The following is a 21,179-nucleotide window of genomic DNA, read 5'->3' as shown; positions in this document are numbered from 1 at the left end:
CCCCCCAGAACCCTCCAGGACCCCCAGAACCTTCCAGGACCTTCCAGGACCCTCCAGGACCTTCCAGGACACTCCAGGACCCTCCCAGACCATCCAGGACCTTCCAGGACCCTCCAGGACCTTCCAGGACCGCCCCGGACCCTCCAGGACCCCCCAGAACCCTCCAGGACCCCCAGAACCTTCCAGGACCCTCCAGGACCCTCCAGGACCTTCCAGGACCCCCCTGGACCCTCCAGGACCCCCCAGAACCCTCCAGGACCCCCAGAACCTTCCAGGACCTTCCAGGACACTCCAGGACCCTCCCAGACCATCCAGGACCTTCCAGGACCGCCCCGGACCCTCCAGGACCCCCCAGAACCCTCCAGGACCTTCCAGAACCCTCCAGGACCTTCCAGGACCCTCCAGGACCTTCCAGGACCCCCCCGGACCCTCCAGGACCCCCAGAACCCTCCAGGCCCCCCAGGACCCCCCAGAACCCTCCAGGACCTTCCAGAACCCTCCAGGACCTTCCAGGACCCCCCAGCTGTATCCCCGACCCCCCCCCAAAATAAATTCCCACCCCCCCCCCACCCGGTACCTTCGGCTCTGTTTTGGGGGGGGTCTCTGAGGATTTGGGGGGGGTCTCTGAGGATTTTGGGGGGGTCTCTGAGGATTTTGGGGGGGGTCTCAGGGGTCTCTGAGGATTTTGGGGGGGGGTCTGGGGTCTCAGGATTTTGGGGGGGGTCTCTGAGGATTTGGGGGGGTCTCTGGGGTCTCTGAGGATTTGGGGGGGGTCTCTGAGGATTTGGGGGCATGGGGCGGGGGGGGGGGCGGTTCCCTGGGATTGGGGGTCCCCACTCGGTAACGGGGGGGTCCCGGTGCCACTGCGGGGGGTCCCGGGCTCAGCTCGGGGGTCCTGGGGAGGGGGGGGGGGTCCCGGTGGGGGAGTCCCGGTGCCGGTTTGGGTGTCCCGGTTTGGGTGTCCCGGTCCCTGTCCCTGTCCCGGTTTGGGTGTCCCGGTTTGGGTCCCTGTCCCTGTTCCGGTCCCGGTGGGGGGGTCCCTGTCCCGGTTTGGGTGTCCCTGTCCCGGTTTGGGTGTCCCGGTGCCGGTTTGGGTGTCCCGGTTTGGGTGTCCCCGTCCCGGTTTGGGTGTCCCGGTTTGGGTGTCCCGGTGCCGGTTTGGGTGTCCCGGTTTGGGTGTCCCCGTCCCGGTTTGGGTGTCCCGGTGCCGGTTTGGGTGTCCCGGTTTGGGTGTCCCGGTTTGGGTGTCCCGGTCCCGGTTTGGGTGTCCCGGTTTGGGTGTCCCGGTTTGGGTGTCCCGGTTTGGGTGTCTCGGTGCCGGTTTGGGTGTCCCGGTTCGGGTGTCCCGGTGCCGGTTTGGGTGTCCCGGTGCCGGTTTGGGTGTCCCGGTTCGGGTGTCCCGGTGCCGGTTTGGGTGTCCCGGTGCCGGTTTGGGTGTCCCGGTTTGGGTGTCCCGGTGCCGGTTTGGGTGTCCCGGCCCCGGTTTGGGTGTCCCGATCCCGATCGGGGTGTCCCGGTGCCGGTGGGGGGGGGTCCCGGTGGGGGGGGTGTCCCTCTCCCGGTTTGGGTGTCCCCGACCCGGTTTGGGTGTCTCGGTGCCGGTGGGGGGGTGTCCCGGTCCCGGTCGGGGTGTCCCGGTGCCGGTTCGGGTGTCCCGGTGCCGGTTCGGGTGTCCCGGTGCCGGTTTGGGTGTCCCGGTGCCGGTTCGGGTGTCTCGGTGCCGGTTTGGGTGTCCCGGTTTGGGTGTCCCGGTGCCGGTTTGGGTGTCCCGGTTTGGGTGTCCCGGTGCCGGTTTGGGTGTCCCTGTCCCGGTTCGGGTGTCCCGGTGCCGGTTTGGGTGTCCCGGTTTGGGTGTCCCTGTCCCGGTTTGGGTGTCCTGCTCCCGGTTCGGGTGTCTCGGTGCCGGTTTGGGTGTCCCGGTTTGGGTGTCCCGGTGCCGGTTTGGGTGTCCCGGTTTGGGTGTCCCCGTCCCGGTTTGGGTGTCCCGGTGCCGGTTTGGGTGTCCCGGTTTGGGTGTCCCGGTTTGGGTTTGGGTGTCCCGGTTTGGGTGTCCTGCTCCCGGTTTGGGTGTCTCGGTGCCGGTTTGGGTGTCCCGGTGCCGGTTTGGGTGTCCCGGTTTGGGTGTCCCGGTGCCGGTTTGGGTGTCCCGGTTTGGGTGTCCCGGTTCGGGTGTCCCTGTCCCGGTTTGGGTGTCCCGATGCCGGTTTGGGTGTCCCGGTTTGGGTGTCCCGGTGCCGGTTTGGGTGTCCCGGTTTGGGTGTCCCGGTGCCGGTTTGGGTGTCCCGGTTTGGGTGTCCCCGTCCCGGTTTGGGTGTCCCGCTTTGGGTGTCCCGGTGCCGGTTTGGGTGTCCCGGTTCGGGTGTCCCGGTGCCGGTTTGGGTGTCCCGGTTTGGGTGTCCCGGTTTGGGTGTCCCGGTGCCGGTTTGGGCGTCCCGGTTTGGGTGTCCCGGTTTGGGTGTCCCGGTGCCGGTTTGGGTGTCCCGGTTTGGGTGTCCCGGTGCCGGTTTGGGTGTCCCGGTGCCGGTTTGGGTGTCCCGGTTTGGGTGTCCCTGTCTCGGTTTGGGTGTCCCGGTGCCGGTTTGGGTGTCCCGCTTTGGGTGTCCCGGTGCCGGTTTGGGTGTCCCGGTGCCGGTTTGGGTGTCCCGGTTTTGGGTTTCCCGACCCCATGGGGGTTCCCCCCACCCTTCCCCGTCTCCCCCCCAACCCCGCAGGTGCCTCCGGGGCCGCGTCCCCCCCCCCTCCCTCCCTCCGTTCCCCCCGGTGGGGGCGGGAGCCGGGCGGGGGGAGGTGCCCGGGCGGGCCCGGCCCCGGTGCCCGGGTGGCGGCGGAGCCTCCCCGGTGCGGGCCGGGCGATGGCGGCGCCCCCGGGGCGGCGGGAGCGGCTGCGGGCGCTGGCGCTGGGCCGGGGGGCGCTGGGGCTCGAGACCCTCCTGGACCTGCTGCTGGGGCTGGCGGGGGGGCTGCGGCACCGCCTCAACAACCGGGACCCCCCCGGCCCGACCGGCGGCGGCGGCGGCGACAGAGACGGCGACAGCGACAGCGACAGCGACAGACACGTCCGGGACTTTCTGAGCTGGGGTAACGCGGCCGCGCCGGAACCGGGAGCGGGACGGGAGGGGAGAGGAGGGGGGGGGCTCGGATTGGGGGGGGTCGGGGTTGGGGGGGGCACGGGGAACGGGACCGGGAGGGGGGGGCTCGGATTGGGGGGGGGCACCGGGACCGGGACGGGAGTTGGGGGCTCGGATTGGGGGGGCTCGGATTGGGGGGGGCACCGGGACCGGGACTGGAGTTGGGGGCTCGGATTAGGGGGGGGGCTCGGATTGGGGGGGCTCGGATTAGGGGGGGGCACCGGGACCGGGACGGGAGTTGGGGGCTCGGATTGGGGGGGCTCGGATGGGGGGAGGCACCGGGACCGGGACGGGAGTTGGCGGCTCGGATTGGGGGCGGCACCGGTACCGGGACTGGAGCGGGGGGCTCGGACTGGGGGGGGGATTTTGGGATCGAGGGGTCCGAGACCGGGGGCGTTCGGGACCGGAGGGGTTCGGGACTGGGGGGGGGGTCCGGGAACGGGAGGTTCGGGATTGGGGGGTCCGGGACCGGGATTGGGGGATCCGGGACCGCTGGGTTCGGGCCTGGGGGGGTCCAGGAACGGGAGGTTCGGGATTGACGGGTCGGGGACCGAGATTGGGGGGTTCGGGACTGGGGGGGGTCCGGGACTGGGAGGTTCGGGATTGAGGGGTCCGGGACCGGGCGTGTCCGGTACCGGGGGTGCTGTGTGACCGGGGGTCCGGGATTTGGGGATGTCCGGGTCCAGAGGGTTCGGAACCGGGAGGAACCGGGCTCCGGACTGGGGGGGTGTCCGGGCCCGGGGGGTTCGGAACCGGGAGGAACCGGGCTCGGGACTGGGGGGGGTGTCCGGGCCCAGGGGGTTCGGAACCGGGCTCGGGACTGGGGGAGGTGTCCGGGACCGGGGGGTTCGGAACCGGGCTCGGGACTGGGGGGGTGTCCGGGCCCGGGGGGTTCGGAACCGGGCTCGGGACTGGGGGGGTGTCCGGGCCCAGGGGGTTCGGAACCGGGCTCGGGACTGGGGGGGGTGTCCAGGCCCGGGGGGGTTCGGAACCGGGCTCGGGACTGGGGGGGTGTCCAGGCCCGGGGGGTTCGGAACCGGGGGTGTCACGGACTGGCGGAACCGGGACCGTTCAGGCACGGCCGCTCCGGTACCGGTTCGGGGTGGGGTCCGGGGGGTCCTGCACACGGAGGGGGGGGGGCTCAATGGGATCTGGGTGTGTGTGGGGGGGGGTCTCTCATCGGGGGGGGGGGGGGGAGGGGGAGGTCCGGACCTTTTTTATTTTTTGGGGGGGGGGTGTCTGGGAGGGGGGTTCGGGTGGGATCGGGGGGTGGGGGGGGGGCCCGGCGGCGCCGCTCCTTTTCTGGGCACGGCGGGCCCGGTTCCCCCCCCCGCGGGCGGCGATCGCTGCGCGGCCATAAATGGGCTGCGGGTGCGCGGCCGCCCCCCCCCCGCGGCACCCAGGGTGTCACAACCCCCCCCCAACACCCCCCCGCACTGTCACACCCCCCCTGTCCCCTCCCCTCCCCCACCCCACCGGAACCCTCCCTTCCTTCCCCCCCCCCGCTTCATTTCCCTCCGCCCCCCCCCCCAAAAAAAATTCCCACCCCCACCCCCCCCCAAAAAAAAAAAAAAAAATTCCCGGGGATTTTCCCTTCAAGGACCGCAACCCCAAAAATTCCCGGGGATTCGTTCTTCAAGCCCCCCCTACCCAAAAAAATTCCCGGGGATTCGCCCTTCAAGCCCCCCATACCCAAAAAAATTCCCGGGGATTCTCCCTTCAAACCCCCCCAAAAAATTCCTGGGGATTCGCCCTCCAAGCCCCCCTACCCAAAAAAATTCCCGGGGATTCTCCCTTCAAGCTCCCCCCCAAAAAAAAATTCCCTGGGATTCTCCCTTCAACCCCCCCACCCAAAAATTCCCTGGGATTCTCCCTTCAAAGCCCCCACCCCAAATTCCCTGGGATTCTCCCTTCAACCCCCCCACCCAAAAATTCCCTGGGATTCTCCCTCCAAGCCCCCCCCCCCCAAAAAAATTTCCCTGGGATTCTCCCTTCAAGCCCCCACCCAAAAAAAATGCCCTGGGATTCTCCCTTCAAGGCCGCCACCCCAAATTCCCTGGGATTCTCCCTTCAAGTCCCCCCGCCCCAAAAAAATTCCCGGGGATTCTCCCTTCAACCTCCCCACCCAAAATTTCCCTGGGATTCTCCCTTCAAGCCCCCCACCCAAAAAATCCCCAGGGATTCTCCCTCCACCCCCCCCAAAACGCAACCCCCACCCCACATCTCCTCCAGCCCCCCCCACAAGCCCCCCTAAATCCCACCCCCCAACCCCAGACCCCCCCCCCAAACCCTCCCCACCCCCTCATTTTGAGGTCGAACCCCCCAAAAACCCAATTATCCCCCCCTTCCCCAATTATTCCCCCCTTCCCCAATTATCCCCCCCTTCCCCAATTATCACCCCCCCTCCCCAATTATCCCCCCCTTCCCCAATTATTCCCCCCTTCCCCAATTATCCCCCCCTTCCCCAATTATCACCCCCCCTCCCCAATTATCACTCCCCCCCTCCGGTGGCCGCTGACCCGCCCCCGGTGCCCCCCCCCCAGCCGAGCCGGTGGCCGCTCGTGTCCAGGAGCTGCAGCTGCAGCGCGGCGACTTCGAGATCCTGAAGGTGATCGGGAGAGGCGCCTTCAGCGAGGTCAGGGTGACACCGCTGGGTGACACCGCTGGGGACACGCTGGGGACACCCTGGGGACACCCTGGGGTCCCGGTGGGTGACGCAGAGCGCCGGTGACGCCCCCTGCCCACCCCGCAGGTGGCCGTGGTGAGGATGAAGGAGACGGGGCAGATCTACGCCATGAAGATCATGAACAAGTGGGACATGCTGAGGCGAGGCGAGGTCAGGGGACACGCGGGGACACTTTGGGGGGACACTTGGGGGGGACACTTTGGGGGGGGACACTTTGGGGGGACACTTTGGGGGATATTCGGAGATACCTGGAGACACTTGGGGACACCCAGGGACACTGGGGGACACTCAGGGACACCCAGGGACACCCAGGGACACCCAGGGACACTTGGGGACACCTGGGGACACTTGGGGACACTGGAGGACACTTGGGGACACTTAGGGACAGGCGGGGACACTCACGGACACTTGGGGACATTCGGGGACACTCACGGACACTTGGGGACACCCAGTGACACCCAGGGACACTTGGGGACACTTGGGGACACCCAGGGACACTTGGGGACACTTGGGGACACTTGGGGACACCCAGTGACACCCAGGGACACTTGGGGACACCCAGGGACACACAGGGACACTTGGGGACACCCAGTGACACCCAGGGACACTTGGGGACACTCGCGAACGCTCAGGGACACTCGGGGACACTCGGGGACACTTGGGGACACACAGGGACACACAGGGACACACAGGGACATTTGGGGACACCCTGGGACACCCAGGGACATTCGCGGACACTTGGGGACATTCAGGGACACTCGTGGACACCCGGGGACACTTGGGGACACTTTGGGACACTCTGGGACACTTGGGGACATTCAGGGACACTCGCGGACACCCGGGGACACTTTGGGACACTTTGGGACACTTGGGGACATTCAGGGACACTTGGGGACACCCAGGGACACCCAGGGACACCCAGGGACACTTGGGGACACACAGGGAACACTCGCGGACACTCGGGGACACTCAGGGACAGCCAGGGACGCTCGGAGACACTCGCGGACACTCGGGGACAGTTGGGGACACCCGGGGACACTCAGGGACACTTGGGGACATGCGGGGACACCCGAGGACACTCGCGGACACTCGTGGACATTCAGGGACACTCAGAGACACTGGAGGACACTTGGGGACACTCGTGGACACTTGGGGACACTCAGGGACACTCAGGGACACTCGGGGACACTTGGGGACACTTGCGAATGCTCAGGGACACTCGGGGACATTTGGGGACACTCGGGGACACTCGGGGACACTCGGGGACACTTGGGGACATTCGGGGACACTCGGGGACACTTGGGGACACCCAGTGACACCCAGGGACACTTGGGGACACTCGCGAACGCTCAGGGACACTCGGGGACACTCAGGGACACTTGGAGACACCCGGGGACACCCGGGGACACTTGGGGACACTCAGGGACACCCAGGGACACCCAGGGACACTCGCGGACACTCGGGGACACCCAGGGACAGCCAGGGACACCCAGGGACACTCGTGGACACTTGGGGACACTCAGGGACACTTGGGGACAGGCGGGAACACCCAGGGACACTTGGGGACACTCGCGAACGCTCAGGGACACTCGAGGACACTTGGGGACTCCCAGGGACACTCGGAAACATTCAGGGACACTCGGGGACAGTTGGGGACAGTTGGGGACACCCAGGGACACTCGGGGACACTCAGAGACATTCAGGGACACTCGGGGACACTCGGGGACACTTGGAGACACTCGGGAACACCCAGGGACACTTGGGGACAGGCGGGAACACCCAGGGACACTTGGGGACACTCGCGAAGGCTCAGGGACACTCGAGGACACTTGGGGACTCCCAGGGACACTCGGAAACATTCAGGGACACTCGGGGACAGTTGGGGACAGTTGGGGACACCCAGGGACACTCGGGGACACTCAGAGACATTCAGGGACACTCGGGGACACTCGGGGACACTTTGGGGGCTTGTGGGGATGTGAGGAGGGGGATGGCGCCGCGGAGGAAGGGACACCCAAGGGGATGACGGGGACAAGGGCGGGGTGGCCGGGACTGCGGTGTCCCGGGGGTGCCACCCGCGTGCCAGGCCGCAGGTGCCACCCGTGTCGCTGTCGCCAGGTGTCGTGTTTCCGCGAGGAGCGGGACGTGCTGGCGCGGGGGGACCGGCGCTGGATCACCCGGCTGCACTTCGCCTTCCAGGACCCGCAGTGCCTGGTGAGGGGACAGCGATCCCCTCCCCCGGCCCCCTGTCACCTCCCCGTGGGGACACCGCTGTCACCTCCCCTGCCCCCCTGTCACCTCCCCACGGGGACAGCGGTGTCACCTCCCCTGCCCCCCTGTCACGTCCCCACGGGGACACCACCGTCACCTCCCCGCTCCCTGTCACATGGGAGCCCCGTGTCATGGCAATGTCCCCAACTCATGTCCCCCTGTCCCCAAATCATGTCCCCATGTCCCCATGCCAACCCTGTATCCCCGAGTTGTCCCATGTCCCTAAGCTGTCCTGTGTCCCCGTGCCATCCCCGTGTCCCCAGCTGTCCCTGGGTCCCCAAGCTGTCCCATGTCCCCATGCCATCCCCATGTCCCCAGACCTTCCCAGGCTGTGTCTCCATCTGTCCCCGTGCCATCCCCATGTCCCCATGCCATCCCCGTGTCCCCAGGCTGTGTCCCCAGCTGTCCCTGTGCCATCCCCGTGTCCCCATGCCATTCCCGTGTCCCTGTGCCATCCTCATGTCCCTGTGCCATCCCTGTGTCCCCATGCCATCCCCGTGTCCCCAGACCTTCCCAGGCTGTGTCCCCAGCTGTCCCCTGTGCCATCCCCATGTCCCCAGGCCATCCCCGTGTCCCCAGACCTTCCCAGGCTGTGTCCCCAGCTGTCCCCTGTGCCATCCCCATGTCCCCATGCCATCCCCGTGTCCCCAGCTGTCCCTGTGCCATCCCCATGTCCCCATGCCATCCCCGTGTCCCCAGGCCGTGTCCCCAGCTGTCCCTGTGCCATCCCCATGTCCCTGTGCCATCCCCGTGTCCCCCAGGCTGTGTCCCCAGCTGTCCCTGTCCCTGTCCCTGTGCCATCCCCATGTCCCCATGCCATCCCCATGTCCCCATGCCATCCCCGTGTCCCCAGGCCGTGTCCCCAGCTGTCCCTGTCCTCTGTGCCATCCCCATGTCCCCATGCCATCCCCGTGTCCCCAGGCTGTGCCCCCAGCTGTCCCTGTCCCTGTGCCATCCCCCTGTCCCCAGGCCGTCCCGGGCCGTGTCCCCAGCTGTCCCTGTCCCCGCAGTACCTGGTCATGGAGTACTACATCGGGGGCGACCTCCTGACCCTGCTCAGCAAGTTCGGGGACCGGCTGCCGCTGGCCATGGCCCGCTTCTACCTGGCCGAGCTCGTCATGGCCATCGACTCCGTCCACCGCCTCGGCTACGTCCACCGGTGGGACATGGGGACACGGGGACATGGGGGGACATCAGGGGGGACATGGGGACACAGGGACACGGGGACAGGGGGACAGGGGGACATGGGAGGGACACAGGGACACGGGGACATGGGGGGACACAGGGACACGGGAACACGGGGACATGGGGACAGGGGGACATGGGGACATGGAGACATGGGGACACGGGGACATGGGGGGACACGGGGACACGGGGACACGGGGACATGGGGACAGGGGGACATGGGGACATGGAGACATGGGGACACGGGGACATGGGGGGACACGGGGACACGGGGACATGGGGGGACACAGGGACACGGGGACATGGGGACAGGGGGACAGGGGACATGGGGACAGGGGACATGGGGACATGGAGACATGGGGACACGGGGACATGGGGGGACACGGGGACATGGGGAGGGACACGGGGACATGGGGGGACACGGGGACATGGGGACACGGGGACATGGGGACATGGGGGGACATGGGGACATGGGGGGACATCAGGGGGGATATGGGGACATGGGGGGACACGGGGACATGGGGGGACATCAGGGGGGACATGGGGACATGGGGGGACACGGGGACATGGGGACATGGGGGGACACAGGGACACAGGGACACGGGGACATTGGGGGGACACGGGGACATGGGGGGACACAGGGACAGGGGGACATGGGAGGGACATGGAGGGACAGGGGACACCCAGGACAACAGGAGGGATTGGGGGAGGGGGGAAGGTGGTGTGGGGACCATGACAGGGGAGGTGACAAAGGCCACCCCCACCTTTAGGGACATCAAACCCGACAACATCCTGCTGGACCGCTGGGGACACGTCCGGCTTGGGGACTTCGGGTCCTGCCTGCGCCTGGGGCCTGATGGCACCGTGAGTGACACCGGGGACACGGGGGGGACACCGGGGGGACAGCGGGGGGACACTGAGGGGACAGCGGGGGGACACTGGGGGGACACTGAGGGGACACCGGGGGGACACCGGGGGGACAGCAGGGGGACACTGAGGGGACAGCGGGGGGACAGCGGGGGGACACTGGGGGGACAGCGGGGGGACACAGCTGCACGCTGTGACCACCTGGAGAACCCCCCTGGCCCCAGTGACCCCACAATGTCCCCAGTGCCCCCAGTGTCCCCAGTGTCCCCTCAACGTCCCCAGTGTCCCCAGTGTCCCCCCAGTGTCCCCAGTGTCCCCCCAGTATCCCCAGTATCCCCAGTGTCCCCAGTGTCCCCAGTGTCCCCATATCCCCAGTATCCCCAGTATCCCCCATGTCCCCAGTATCCCCAGTATCCCCAGTATCCCCCACGTCCCCAGGTGCGCTCGGTGGTGGCCGTGGGGACCCTGGACTATCTGTCCCCAGTGTCCCCAGTATCCCCAGTATCCCCAGTATCCCCCATGTCCCCAGTATCCCCAGTATCCCCAGTATCCCCAGTGTCCCCCATGTCCCCAGGTGCGCTCGGTGGTGGCCGTGGGGACCCTGGACTATCTGTCCCCAGTATCCCCCCAGTATCCCCAGTGTCCCCAATGTCCCCAGTATCCCCAGTATCCCCAGTGTCCCCAGTATCCCCAGTATCCCCAGTATCCCCAGTGTCCCCAGTATCCCCAGTGTCCCCCACGTCCCCAGGTGCGCTCGGCGGTGGCCGTGGGGACCCCGGACTATCTGTCCCCAGTATCCCCAGTATCCCCAATGTCCCCAGTGGCCCCAGTATCCCCAGTATCCCCAGTATCCCCAGTATCCCCAGTGTCCCCCACGTCCCCAGGTGCGCTCGGCGGTGGCCGTGGGGACCCCGGACTATCTGTCCCCCGAGATGCTGCTGGCGGTCGAGGACCCCTCGCGCTCCTACGGCCCCGAGTGTGACTGGTGGGCGCTGGGGGTCCTGGCCTACGAGATGTTCTTCGGCCGCCCCCCGTTCTTCGCCGACACCGTCCTCGAGACCTACGCCAAGATCCTGCACTTCCAGGTGCGCTGGGAGGGACTGGGAGGGACTGGGAGGCGCTGGGAGGTGCTGGGAGGGCACTGGGAGGCGCTGGGAGGGCACTGGGAGGGCACTGGGAGGGACTAGGAGGGTACTGGGAGGGACTGGGAGGTGCTGGGAGTCACTGGGGGGGCACTGGAGGGCACTGGGAGTCACTGGGATGCACTGGGGGGGCACTGGGATGCACTGGGAGGCTCTGGGATGCACTGGGATGCTCTGGGATGTACTGGGGGGTCACGGGGAATGCACTGGGAGTCACTGGGGGTGCACTGAGGATGCACTGGGATGCACTGGGATACACTGGGGGATGCACTGGGAGTCACTGGTAGGGCACTGAGGATGCACTGGGATGCACTGGGGGATGCACTGGGAGTCACTGGGATGCACTGGGGGAGCACTGGGATGCACTGGGAGTCACTGGGGGGCACTGGGAGTCGCTGGGGATGCACTGGGGGGGCACTGGGATGCACTGGGAGTCACTGGGACGCACTGGGAGTCACTGGGCAGTCACTGGGATGCACTGGGGATGCACTGGGAGTCACTGGGGGGCACTGGGATACACTGGGGGAGCACTGGGATGCACTGGGGGGCACTGGGGGGGCACTGGGATGCACTGGGAGTCACTGGGATGCACTGGGCAGTCACTGGGAGTCACTGGGATGCACTGAGGAGTCACTGGGAGTCACTGGGCAGTCACTGGGAGTCACTGGGATGCACTGGGGGAGCACTGGGCAGTCACTGGGAGTCACTGGGCAGTCACTGGGAGTCACTGGGATGCACTGGGGGGGGGGGGGGGTCTCCAACCCCCTCCCCTCCTCCCTTCCCCCCCCCCCCCCCAGGACCACCTGCACCTTCCCGAGGACGACGAGGAAGGCGAGGACGAGGATGAGGAGGGGTCCCGCGAGGATGAGGAGGGGTCCCGCGAGGATGAGGAGGGGTCCCGCGGCGGGGCCGGCCCCCCCCGGGCGGGAGCGCGCCCCCGGGGGCGGGGGGTGCCGGCGGCGGCGCGCGCGCTCGTGCGGGGCCTGCTGTGCGCGCCGGGAGCGCGCCTGGGCCGCGGGGGCGCGCGCGACTTCCGCGCTCTGCCGCTGTTCGCGGGGCTGCGCTGGGCCGCGCTCCGGAGGCAGCGAGCGCCCTTCGCCCCCAGCGCCCGCGGGGCCGCCGACACCTCCAACTTCGACGTGCTGGACGATTGCCTGAGCCAGCAGGTGCGCGGGGAGAGAGAGAGAGAGACGGGATAGAGGCGGGATAGAACCGGGAGAGAGGCGGGATAGAACCGGGAGAGAGGCGGGATAGAACCGGGATAAAGCTGGGAGAGAGACGGGAGAGAGATGGGAGAGAGACGGGATAGAACCGGGATAAAGCTGGGAGAGAGACGGGAGAGAGACGGGATAAAGCTGGGAGAGAGACGGGAGAGAGACGGGATAGAACTGGGATGAAGCTGGGAGAGAGATGGGAGAGAGATGGGAGAGAGACGGGATAGAACCGGGATAAAGCTGGGAGAGAGACGGGAGAGAGACGGGATAAAGCTGGGAGAGAGGCGGGATAGAACCGGGATAAAGCTGGGAGAGAGACGGGAGAGAGACGGGATAGAACTGGGATGAAGCTGGGAGAGAGATGGGAGAGAGACGGGAGAGAGATGGGAGAGAGAGACGGGAGAGAAGCGGGATAAAGCCGGGAGAGAGGCGGGAGAGAGACGGGAGAGAGACGGGATAAAGCTGGGAGAGAGACGGGAGAGAGAGACGGGATAAAACCGGGATAAACCTGGGAGAGAGACGGGAGAGAGAGACGGGATAAAACCGGGATAAACCTGGGAGAGAGACGGGAGAGAGAGACGGGACGGGAGAGAGAGACTGGATAGAACCGGGATAAAGCTGGGAGAGAGGCGGGAGAGAGACGGGAGAGAGACGGGATAGAACTGGGATGAAGCTGGGAGAGAGACGGGAGAGAGACGGGATAAAGCTGGGAGAGAGACGGGAGAGAGATGGGAGAGAGACGGGATAGAAGCGGGATAAAGCCGGGAGAGAGACGGGATAGAACCGGGATAAAGCCGGGAGAGAGACGGGAGAGAGATGGGAGAGGGATGGGAGTGAACCGGGAGAGAGACGGGAGAGAGACGGGAGAGAGACGGGAGAGAGACGGGATAGAACCGGGATAAACCCGGGAGAGAGGCGGGAGAGAGAGACGGGATAGAACGGGGATAAAGCTGGGAGAGAGACGGGAGAGAGAGACGGGAGAGAAGCGGGATAAAGCCGGGAGAGAGGCGGGATAGAACCGGGATAAAGCTGGGAGAGAGACGGGAGAGAGAGACGGGACGGGAGAGAGAGACGGGATAGAACCGGGATAAAGCTGGGAGAGAGGCGGGAGAGAGACGGGAGAGAGACGGGATAGAACTGGGATGAAGCTGGGAGAGAGACGGGAGAGAGACGGGAGAGAGACGGGAGAGAGACGGGATAGAACCGGGATAAAGCTGGGAGAGAGACGGGAGAGAGACGGGATAAAACCGGGATAAAGCTGGGAGAGAGACGGGAGAGAGACGGGAGAGAGAGACGGGATAGAAGCGGGATAAAGCCGGGAGAGAGGCGGGATAAAGCCGGGAGAGAGGCGGGATAAAGCTGGGAGAGAGACGGGAGAGAGACGGGATAAAGCCGGGAGAGAGACGGGAGAGAGACGGGATAGAACCGGGATAAAGCTGGGAGAGAGACGGGAGAGAGAGACGGGATAGAACCGGGAGAGCACCAGGAGAGAGCCGGGATCGCCCTGGGAGACCCCCGGGATAAACCGGAGATAGCCCTGAGAGACCCCCGGGATAAACCGGAGATAGCCCTGAGAGACCCCCGGGATAAACCCGGGATAAACCCGGGATAACCCTCGGGACCCCCCCCCCCCCAGCACCGCATTTCCCTATCCCAGGATCCCCCTCATGAGAGACCCCCCCATAATGGGATCCCCACCTCGGGACCCCCCCGGGACCCCCCCCATGGACCCCCCAACTCCAGGGACCCCCCCCATGGACCCCCCAACTCCAAGGACCCCCCAGGACCCCCTCATGGAACCCCGAATTCCAGGGACCCCCCCATGGACCCCCAACTCCATCCCCCCCCTCCCGGGACCCCTTTTCCACACCACCCCCCATGGGACCCCCCCAAAATGGGATCACTTGGGACCCCCCAAAATCCCCCCAGCCGCCCCCTCCCCATATTTAACGTGTCCCCCCCCCCTCCAGGAGCTGCTGGGGGAGCCGGGGGACCCCCCCGAGCTGGGGCTGCACCTCCCGTTTGTGGGGTACTCGTACGCCCGCGGGGACCCCGAGTGAGTCTGGGGGCGTCCGGGGGGGCTCGGGAGGGTCTGGGGGGGGGTCTGGGGGCGGTGGGGTGGGGGTGGGGACAAAGGGGGTGCAGTGGGGGGGGGGGCTGGGGGTCCTTGCATTGGGGCGGGGGGGGGTGAAACCCCCTTCCCCCCCCCCCCTCATTCCCCGTGTGCCCCCACCCCGGTTTTAGGGAGGAGGAGGAAGAGGAGGAGGAGGAAGAGGAGGATGAGGAGTGGGACCAGGACGCGGCCATGGAGCTGGAGGGGGAGTGGGGGACCCCCCCCGAGTCGGGGACCCCCCTGGGCACCGGCACCCCCCTGGCCATAGCGACCCCCCCGCGCAGGGGGACGCCCCCACCCCCGGGGGTCCCCCCGACCACCGGACCCCCCCCACCCTCGGGGGTCCCCCCGACCACCGGACCCCCCCCAGCCCCGGGGGTCCCCCCATCCACCGGACCCCCCCCAGCCCCGGGGGTCCCCCCATCCCAGAGCGCCCCCCCCCCTCAAGAAGAGCCCCCCCCACCCACGGGCACCTCTGAACTCACGGGACCTCCCCCCCAAAAAGGCCCCCCCCCACCCACGGGAACACCCCCCCAAAAAGAGCCCCCCACCCCCAAGGGGGGACCCCCCCAAGAATCCCATCCCCCACCCAAAGCCCCTCTCCCGCAACCTGCGGGGCCCCCACCCCAAAAAGGGGTCCCTGCACCCCAAAGGACCCCCCCACCCACGGCCGCCCCCTCCCAAAATGCGGCGCCCCCACCCCAGGCCCCCCCCACCGCCCCCAAGGGCCCCCCCCCGGCCCAGGGGGCCCCCCCGAGGACGCCCCCCCCGGGCAGCGAAGCCCCCCCGGGCACGGAGCCCCCCCGGGCATCGCCGGTAAGTGGGGGGGGGAGGATTTGGGGGGGTCCCGGGAGGTGTCAGTGCCCGGTTCGGGGGGATCCCGGTGGTCCCGGGAGGGGTCCGTGCCCGGTTCGGGGGGATCCCGGTGCTCCCGGGAGGGGTCAGTGCCCGGTTCGGGGGGATCCCGGTGGTCCCGGGAGGGGTCAGTGCCCGGTTCGGGGGGATCCCGGTGGTCCCGGGAGGGGTCAGTGCCCGGTTCGGGGGGATCCCGGTGGTCCCGGGAGGGGTCAGTACCCGGTTCGGGGGGATCCCGGTGGTCCCGGGAGGGGTCAGTGCCCGGTTCGGGGGATCCCGGTGATCCCGGGAGGGGTCAGTGCCCGGTTCGGGGGGATCCCGGTGGTCCCGGGAGGGGTCAGTGCCCGGTTCGGGGGGATCCCGGTGCTCCCGGGGGGTGTCAGTGCCCGGTTCGGGGGATCCCGGTGCTCCCGGGAGGGGTCAGTGCCCGGTTCGGGGGGATCCCGGTGGTCCCGGGGTTGTCAGTGCCCGGTTCGGGGGGATCCCGGTGGTCCCGGGAGGGGTCAGTGCCCGGTTCGGGGGATCCCGGTGGTCCCGGGAGGGGTCAGTGCCCGGTTCGGGGGGATCCCGGTGCTCCCGGGGTGTCAGTGCCCGGTTCGGGGGATCCCGGTGCTCCCGGGGTGTCAGTGCCCGGTTCGGGGGGATCCCGGTGCTCCCGGGGGTGTCAGTGCCCGGTTCGGGGGATCCCGGTGCTCCCGGGGGTGTCAGTGCCCGGTTCGGGGGGATCCCGGTGGTCCGGGGGGTGTCAGTGCCCGGTTCGGGGGGATCCCGGTGCTCCCGGGAGGTGTCAGTGCCCGGTTCGGGGGATCCCGGTGGTCCCGGGGGTGTCAGTGCCCGGTTCGGGGGGATCCCGGTGGTCCGGGGGGTGTCAGTGCCCGGTTCGGGGGGATCCCGGTGCTCCCGGGGGTGTCAGTGCCCGGTTCGGGGGGATCCCGGTGGTCCGGGGGTGTCAGTGCCCGGTTCGGGGGGATCCCGGTGCTCCCGGGAGGTGTCAGTGCCTGGTTCGGGGGATCCCGGTGGTCCCGGGGGTGTCAGTGCCCGGTTCGGGGGGATCCCGAATCCCGGGAGGGGTCAGTGCCCGGTTCGGGGGGATCCCGATCCCGGTGCTCCCGGGTGTCCCCAGGCAGACGCGGTTCCCGCAGGTGGCGCCGGCGGTCCCGGCGGTCCCGGCGGTCCCGGAGCCGGTGCCGGTCCCTGTCCCGGTGTCGGTGCCGGAGCTGCGGGAGGCGCTGGCGGAGGAGCGGCGCGGGCGGGAGGCGCTGGAGCGGGAGCTCGGGAAGCTGCGGGCGGCGGGGCAGGGGCTGGCCCGGTACGGGAGGGGACAGCGGGGACAGCGGGACCGGGAGGGGACAGCGGGGACACCGCGGGGACAGCGGGACCGGGAGGGGACAGCGGGGACAGCGGGACCGGGAGGGGACAGAGGGACCGGGAGGGGACAGCGGGGACACCGCGGGGACAGCGGGACCGGGAGGGGACAGCGGGGACAGCGGGACCGGGAGGGGACAGAGGGACCGGGAGGGGACAGCGGGGACACCGCGGGGACAGCGGGACCGGGAGGGGACAGCGGGGACAGCGGGACCGGGAGGGGACAGAGGGACCGGGAGGGGACAGTGGGGAAACAACGGGACCGGGAGGGGACAGTGGGGACACCGCGGGGACACCGCGGGGACAGCGGGACCGGGAGGGGACAGAGGGATCGGGAGGGGACAGCGGGGAAACAACGGGACCGGGAGGGGACAGTGGGGACACCGCGGGGACACCGCGGGGACAGCGGGACCGGGAGGGGACAGAGGGACCGGGAGGGGACAACGGGGACAGCGCGGGGACAGCGGGACCGGGAAGGGACAGAGGGACCGGGAGGGGACAGAGGGACCGGGAGGGGACAACGGGACCGAGAGGGGACAGCGGGGACACCGCGGGGACAGCGGGACCGGGAGGGGACAACGGGACCGAGAGGGGACTGCGGGGACACCGCGGGGACACCCGGACCGGGAGGGGACAAAGGGACCGAGAGGGGACAGCGAAGTGACCCCGGGTCTGTGGGGGACAGAGGACACCGGGGAGGTGACAGCGGGCGGCGTGGGTGGCACTGGGTACCGGGGAGGGTGACACCGGTGCCCTCGATGTCCCCAAACACTGCGGCGACAATGACGCCGCGGGGCAGGAGAGAACGGGGACCGAGGGGGGGGGAAGGGTCCCGGGGGTGTCCCCGGGGGTGTCCCCGGGGGTGTCCCCAACTGTCCCCTCCCCCAGGCGCCTGCAGGAGGCCGAGAGCCGCAACCTGGAACTGGAAGCGAAACTGCGGCGGCTGCAGAGTGACCCCCCCGGGCCCGGCCCCCCCCCGCCGCAAGGCAAGGACCCCCCCCAAAATCCTTGGGGACACCTCGGGAATGTCCCCAAAATCCCAGTGACCCCCCTGAGAATGTCCCGGACCCCCCCCTCGGACCCCCCCAAAATCCTTGGGGACACCCCGGGAATGTCCCCAGAATCCCCCAGACCCCCCTGGGAATGTCCCTGACCCCACCCGGACCCCCCCAAAATCCTTGGGGACACCCCGGGAATGTCCCCAAAATCCCCCAGACCCCCCCGGGAATGTCCCCAAAATCCCAGTGACCCCCCTGCGAATGTCCCGGACCCCCCCCTCGGACCCCCCCAAAATCCTTGGGGACACCCCGGGAATGTCCCCAAAATCCCCCAGACCCCCTTGGGAATGTCCCTAACCCACCCTGACCCCCCCCCCCCAAAATCCTTGGGGATACCCCGGGAATGTCCCCAAAATCCCCCAGACCCCCCCCAAAATCCCTCGGGTCCCCCCGGGCTCCCCCTTCCTCCGGGGGTCTCACCCCCTCCCCAAAATATTTTGGGGGTGTTTTGGGGTGGGGGGAGACAGGACATTGTCCCCTCCCCAAATTTGGGGCTGGGAGGGAACCCCTAAATGGACGGGGGGAGTCCCCAATATTTGGGGAGGGTCCAAATCTGACCCGACCCCCCCCAAAATTTCCCTTGCAGGAGGCTCGGGGCAGCCCCCCCCCATCGCGGCCCCCCTCACGGAGGTAAGGGGGGATTTTTGGGTTTTTTTTGGGGTGATTTTGAGGGGGGTTTTGGGGTGATTTTGGGTTTTTTTTTTTTTTGGGGGGGGGGGCTGACGCTCTGTGCTCTCTCCGCAGCCCCCCCGGCTTTTCCGCTCCCCCCTGGGGCTGCCCCTGTCCCGGCACCTGCTGCTCTGGGCCCGGGTACGTGGGGCTGTGTCACCTGTGTCACCTGTGTCACCCCCTGCCACCGTCACTGTCACCTCCTGCCAACCCCTGCCACTGCCACTGTCACCCCCTGTCACCCCCTGCCAACCCCTGCCACTGCCACTGTCACCCCCTGCCACTGCCAGCTCTTGTCACCCCCTGCCACCTCCTGCCACTGTCACCTCTGCCACCCCGTCACTGCCACCCCGTCACTGCCACCCCCTGCCACTGCCAGCTCTTGTCACCCCCTGCCACTGTCACTGTCACCCCCTGCCACCTCCAGCCATCCCCTGCCACTGCCACCCCGTCACTGCCACTGTCACCATCACCCCCCGCCAGCCTCAGCCACTGCCACCCCCGTGACCATCACCCCCCGTCACTGTCACCTCCTGCCACCCCCTGCCACCCCTGTCACTGTCACCCCCTGCCACTGCCACCCCTGTCATTGTCACCCCCTGCCACCTCCTGCCACTGCCACTGTCACCCCCTGCCACCTCACTGTCACCCCCTGCCACCCCCTGCCACTGCCACTGTCACTGTCACCCCCTGCCACCTCACTGTCACCCCCTGCCAGCCCTGCCACTGCCACCCGTGTCACTGTCACCCCCTGCCACTGCCACCCCTGTCATTGTCACCCCCTGCCACCTCCTGTCACTGCCACTGTCACCCCCTGCCACCTCACTGTCACCCCCTGCCAGCCCTGCCACTGCCACCCCCGTCACTGTCACCCCCTGCCACCTCCTGCCACCTCACTGTCACCCCCTGCCAGCCCTGCCACTGCCACTGTCACTGTCACCCCCTGCCACCTCCTGCCACCTCACTGTCACCCCCTGCCAGCCCTGCCACTGCCACCCGTGTCACTGTCACCCCCTGCCACTCCTGTCATTGTCACCCCCTGCCACCCCCTGCCACTGCCACTGTCACCGTCACCCCCTGCCACCTCACTGTCACCCCCTGCCACTGCCACCCCTGTCACTGTCACCCCCTGCCACCTCCTGCCACTGCCACTGCCACTGTCACCCCCTGCCACCTCCTGCCACCTCACTGTCACCCCCTGCCAGCCTCTGCCACTGCCACCCCCTGCCAGCCTCTGCCACTGCCACCCCTGTCACTGTCACCCCCTGCCACCTCCTGCCATCCCCTGCCACCCCCTGCCACTGCCACCCCTGTCACTGTCACCCCCTGTCACTGTCACCCCCTGCCACCCCCTGCCACCCCTGTCATTGTCACCCCCTGCCACCCCCTGCCACCCCCACCCCCGTCCCCCCCGGCCATCGCTGCCCCTGGCACTGCCACCCACCGCCACCTCTGGCCATGTCCCCAAGGCCACCCACCCCCTGTCACTGCCACCCCCTGTCACCGCCACCCCCTGTCACTGCCACCCCCTGTCACCGCCACCCTCACCCCATGTCCCCAGGGCCACCTCCCCGGCCTGGGCCACCAACCCCGGACAGAGCCGGGCCACTCTGGTCACTGTCACCCACAGCTGGCACTGCCACCCTCGGCGCTTTGTCACCTCCCTCCTGGGGCAGTGCCACCCCCGTGTCCCCCAACCCCGAATGTCCCCAACAACCGGGGAGGGGAGGGGGAGGGGCGGTGCCACCATCCGGAGGGGACCTGGGAGGGTGGGGGGTGGTGACAATGCCACCCCCGCGCGCCCTGACCCGTGTCGCTGTCCCCAGGTGCCACACGCCGGTGCCACCAAGGACTGTCTGCTGCTCTGCGCCGCCGGCCTGCGCCCCCCGCCCGCGCCCCCCGGGACCCCCCCTTAATTCGGGGGCCGGGGGTGTCCCCAAAGTGTCCCCGAAGTGTCCCCAAAGTGTCCCCAAAGTGTCCCCGAAGTGTCCCCGAAGTGTCCCCTCCTCCTCCCCTTTCTTTGCACTTGACCCCTCCCCGTACAGAGACCCCCCCCCCCCCAATTTTGTGGGGCGGGGGTCGTGGGGAGGGGGTCCCCAACACCTCCGCCCCCCCCCTCCCAAACCACTCCACCCCTTGTGGGGGGGGTCGCCAACCCTTTCCTCCCACCCCTACCCCCCAAATAATTTGGGGAGGGGTCTCCCCGGTGCCCCCATGACCCTCCCCGAGGGGCAGCGGGACGCGACCCCCCCCAAAAAAGGGGTGGGGGGCCCCTCCCTCCCCCCCGCCGTCCCCCATTAGTAATTTATTCGTAGGGACGTTTGCACTAAAGACCCCTCCCCTTATTTATGCCCCCCCCCCCCAAAATTGGACCTCCCGGGGGTCGCCCCCTCCCCAAATTGACCCCCGCGGGGGTCGCCTCCCTTCATTTCCCGCCACCCAGGGGTCGCCCCCTCCCCAAATTGACCCCCCCGGGGGTCGCCCCCCTTCATTTCCCGCCACCCAGGGGTCGCCCCCTCCCCAAATTGATTCCCCCCCCCCCCCCCGTTTGTGACGCCTCTCGGGGGGGGGGGGGAGGGGCGAGAATAAAGTTGTGTTTCTGCCACCCCCCGTGTCCCCAAATTGT

The 21,179-nt window shown here is 68.5% G+C and overlaps 1 protein-coding gene across 2 annotated transcripts; it reads left to right on the top strand.

Moving 5' to 3' along the window:
• The first annotated feature begins 2,804 nt into the window (after positions 1-2,804).
• DMPK (DM1 protein kinase) lies at positions 2,805-21,158 on the top strand. Of its 2 annotated transcripts, XM_082299619.1 has the most exons (15): positions 2,805-3,078; positions 5,672-5,763; positions 5,881-5,964; positions 7,933-8,028; positions 9,096-9,244; positions 10,041-10,134; positions 11,022-11,222; positions 12,077-12,445; positions 14,464-14,549; positions 14,738-15,422; positions 16,604-16,770; positions 17,715-17,812; positions 18,471-18,514; positions 18,629-18,694; positions 20,380-21,158. In XM_082299619.1, exons 1-15 carry the CDS (start codon positions 2,853-2,855, stop codon positions 20,467-20,469), a joined length of 2,547 nt encoding a protein of 848 aa, XP_082155745.1. In that variant the 5' UTR covers positions 2,805-2,852; the 3' UTR covers positions 20,470-21,158. The 2 variants fall into 2 exon arrangements, with proteins under 2 accessions (XP_082155745.1, XP_082155746.1); XM_082299620.1 differs by lacking the exon at positions 18,629-18,694.
• Positions 21,159-21,179: the final 21 nt, after the last annotated feature.

This window comes from Coloeus monedula (genome assembly GCF_965178545.1).
Source record: "Coloeus monedula genome assembly, chromosome: 33".
Lineage (NCBI taxonomy): Eukaryota > Metazoa > Chordata > Aves > Passeriformes > Corvidae > Coloeus > Coloeus monedula.
This window is presented reverse-complemented; position numbering and strand designations above follow the sequence as displayed.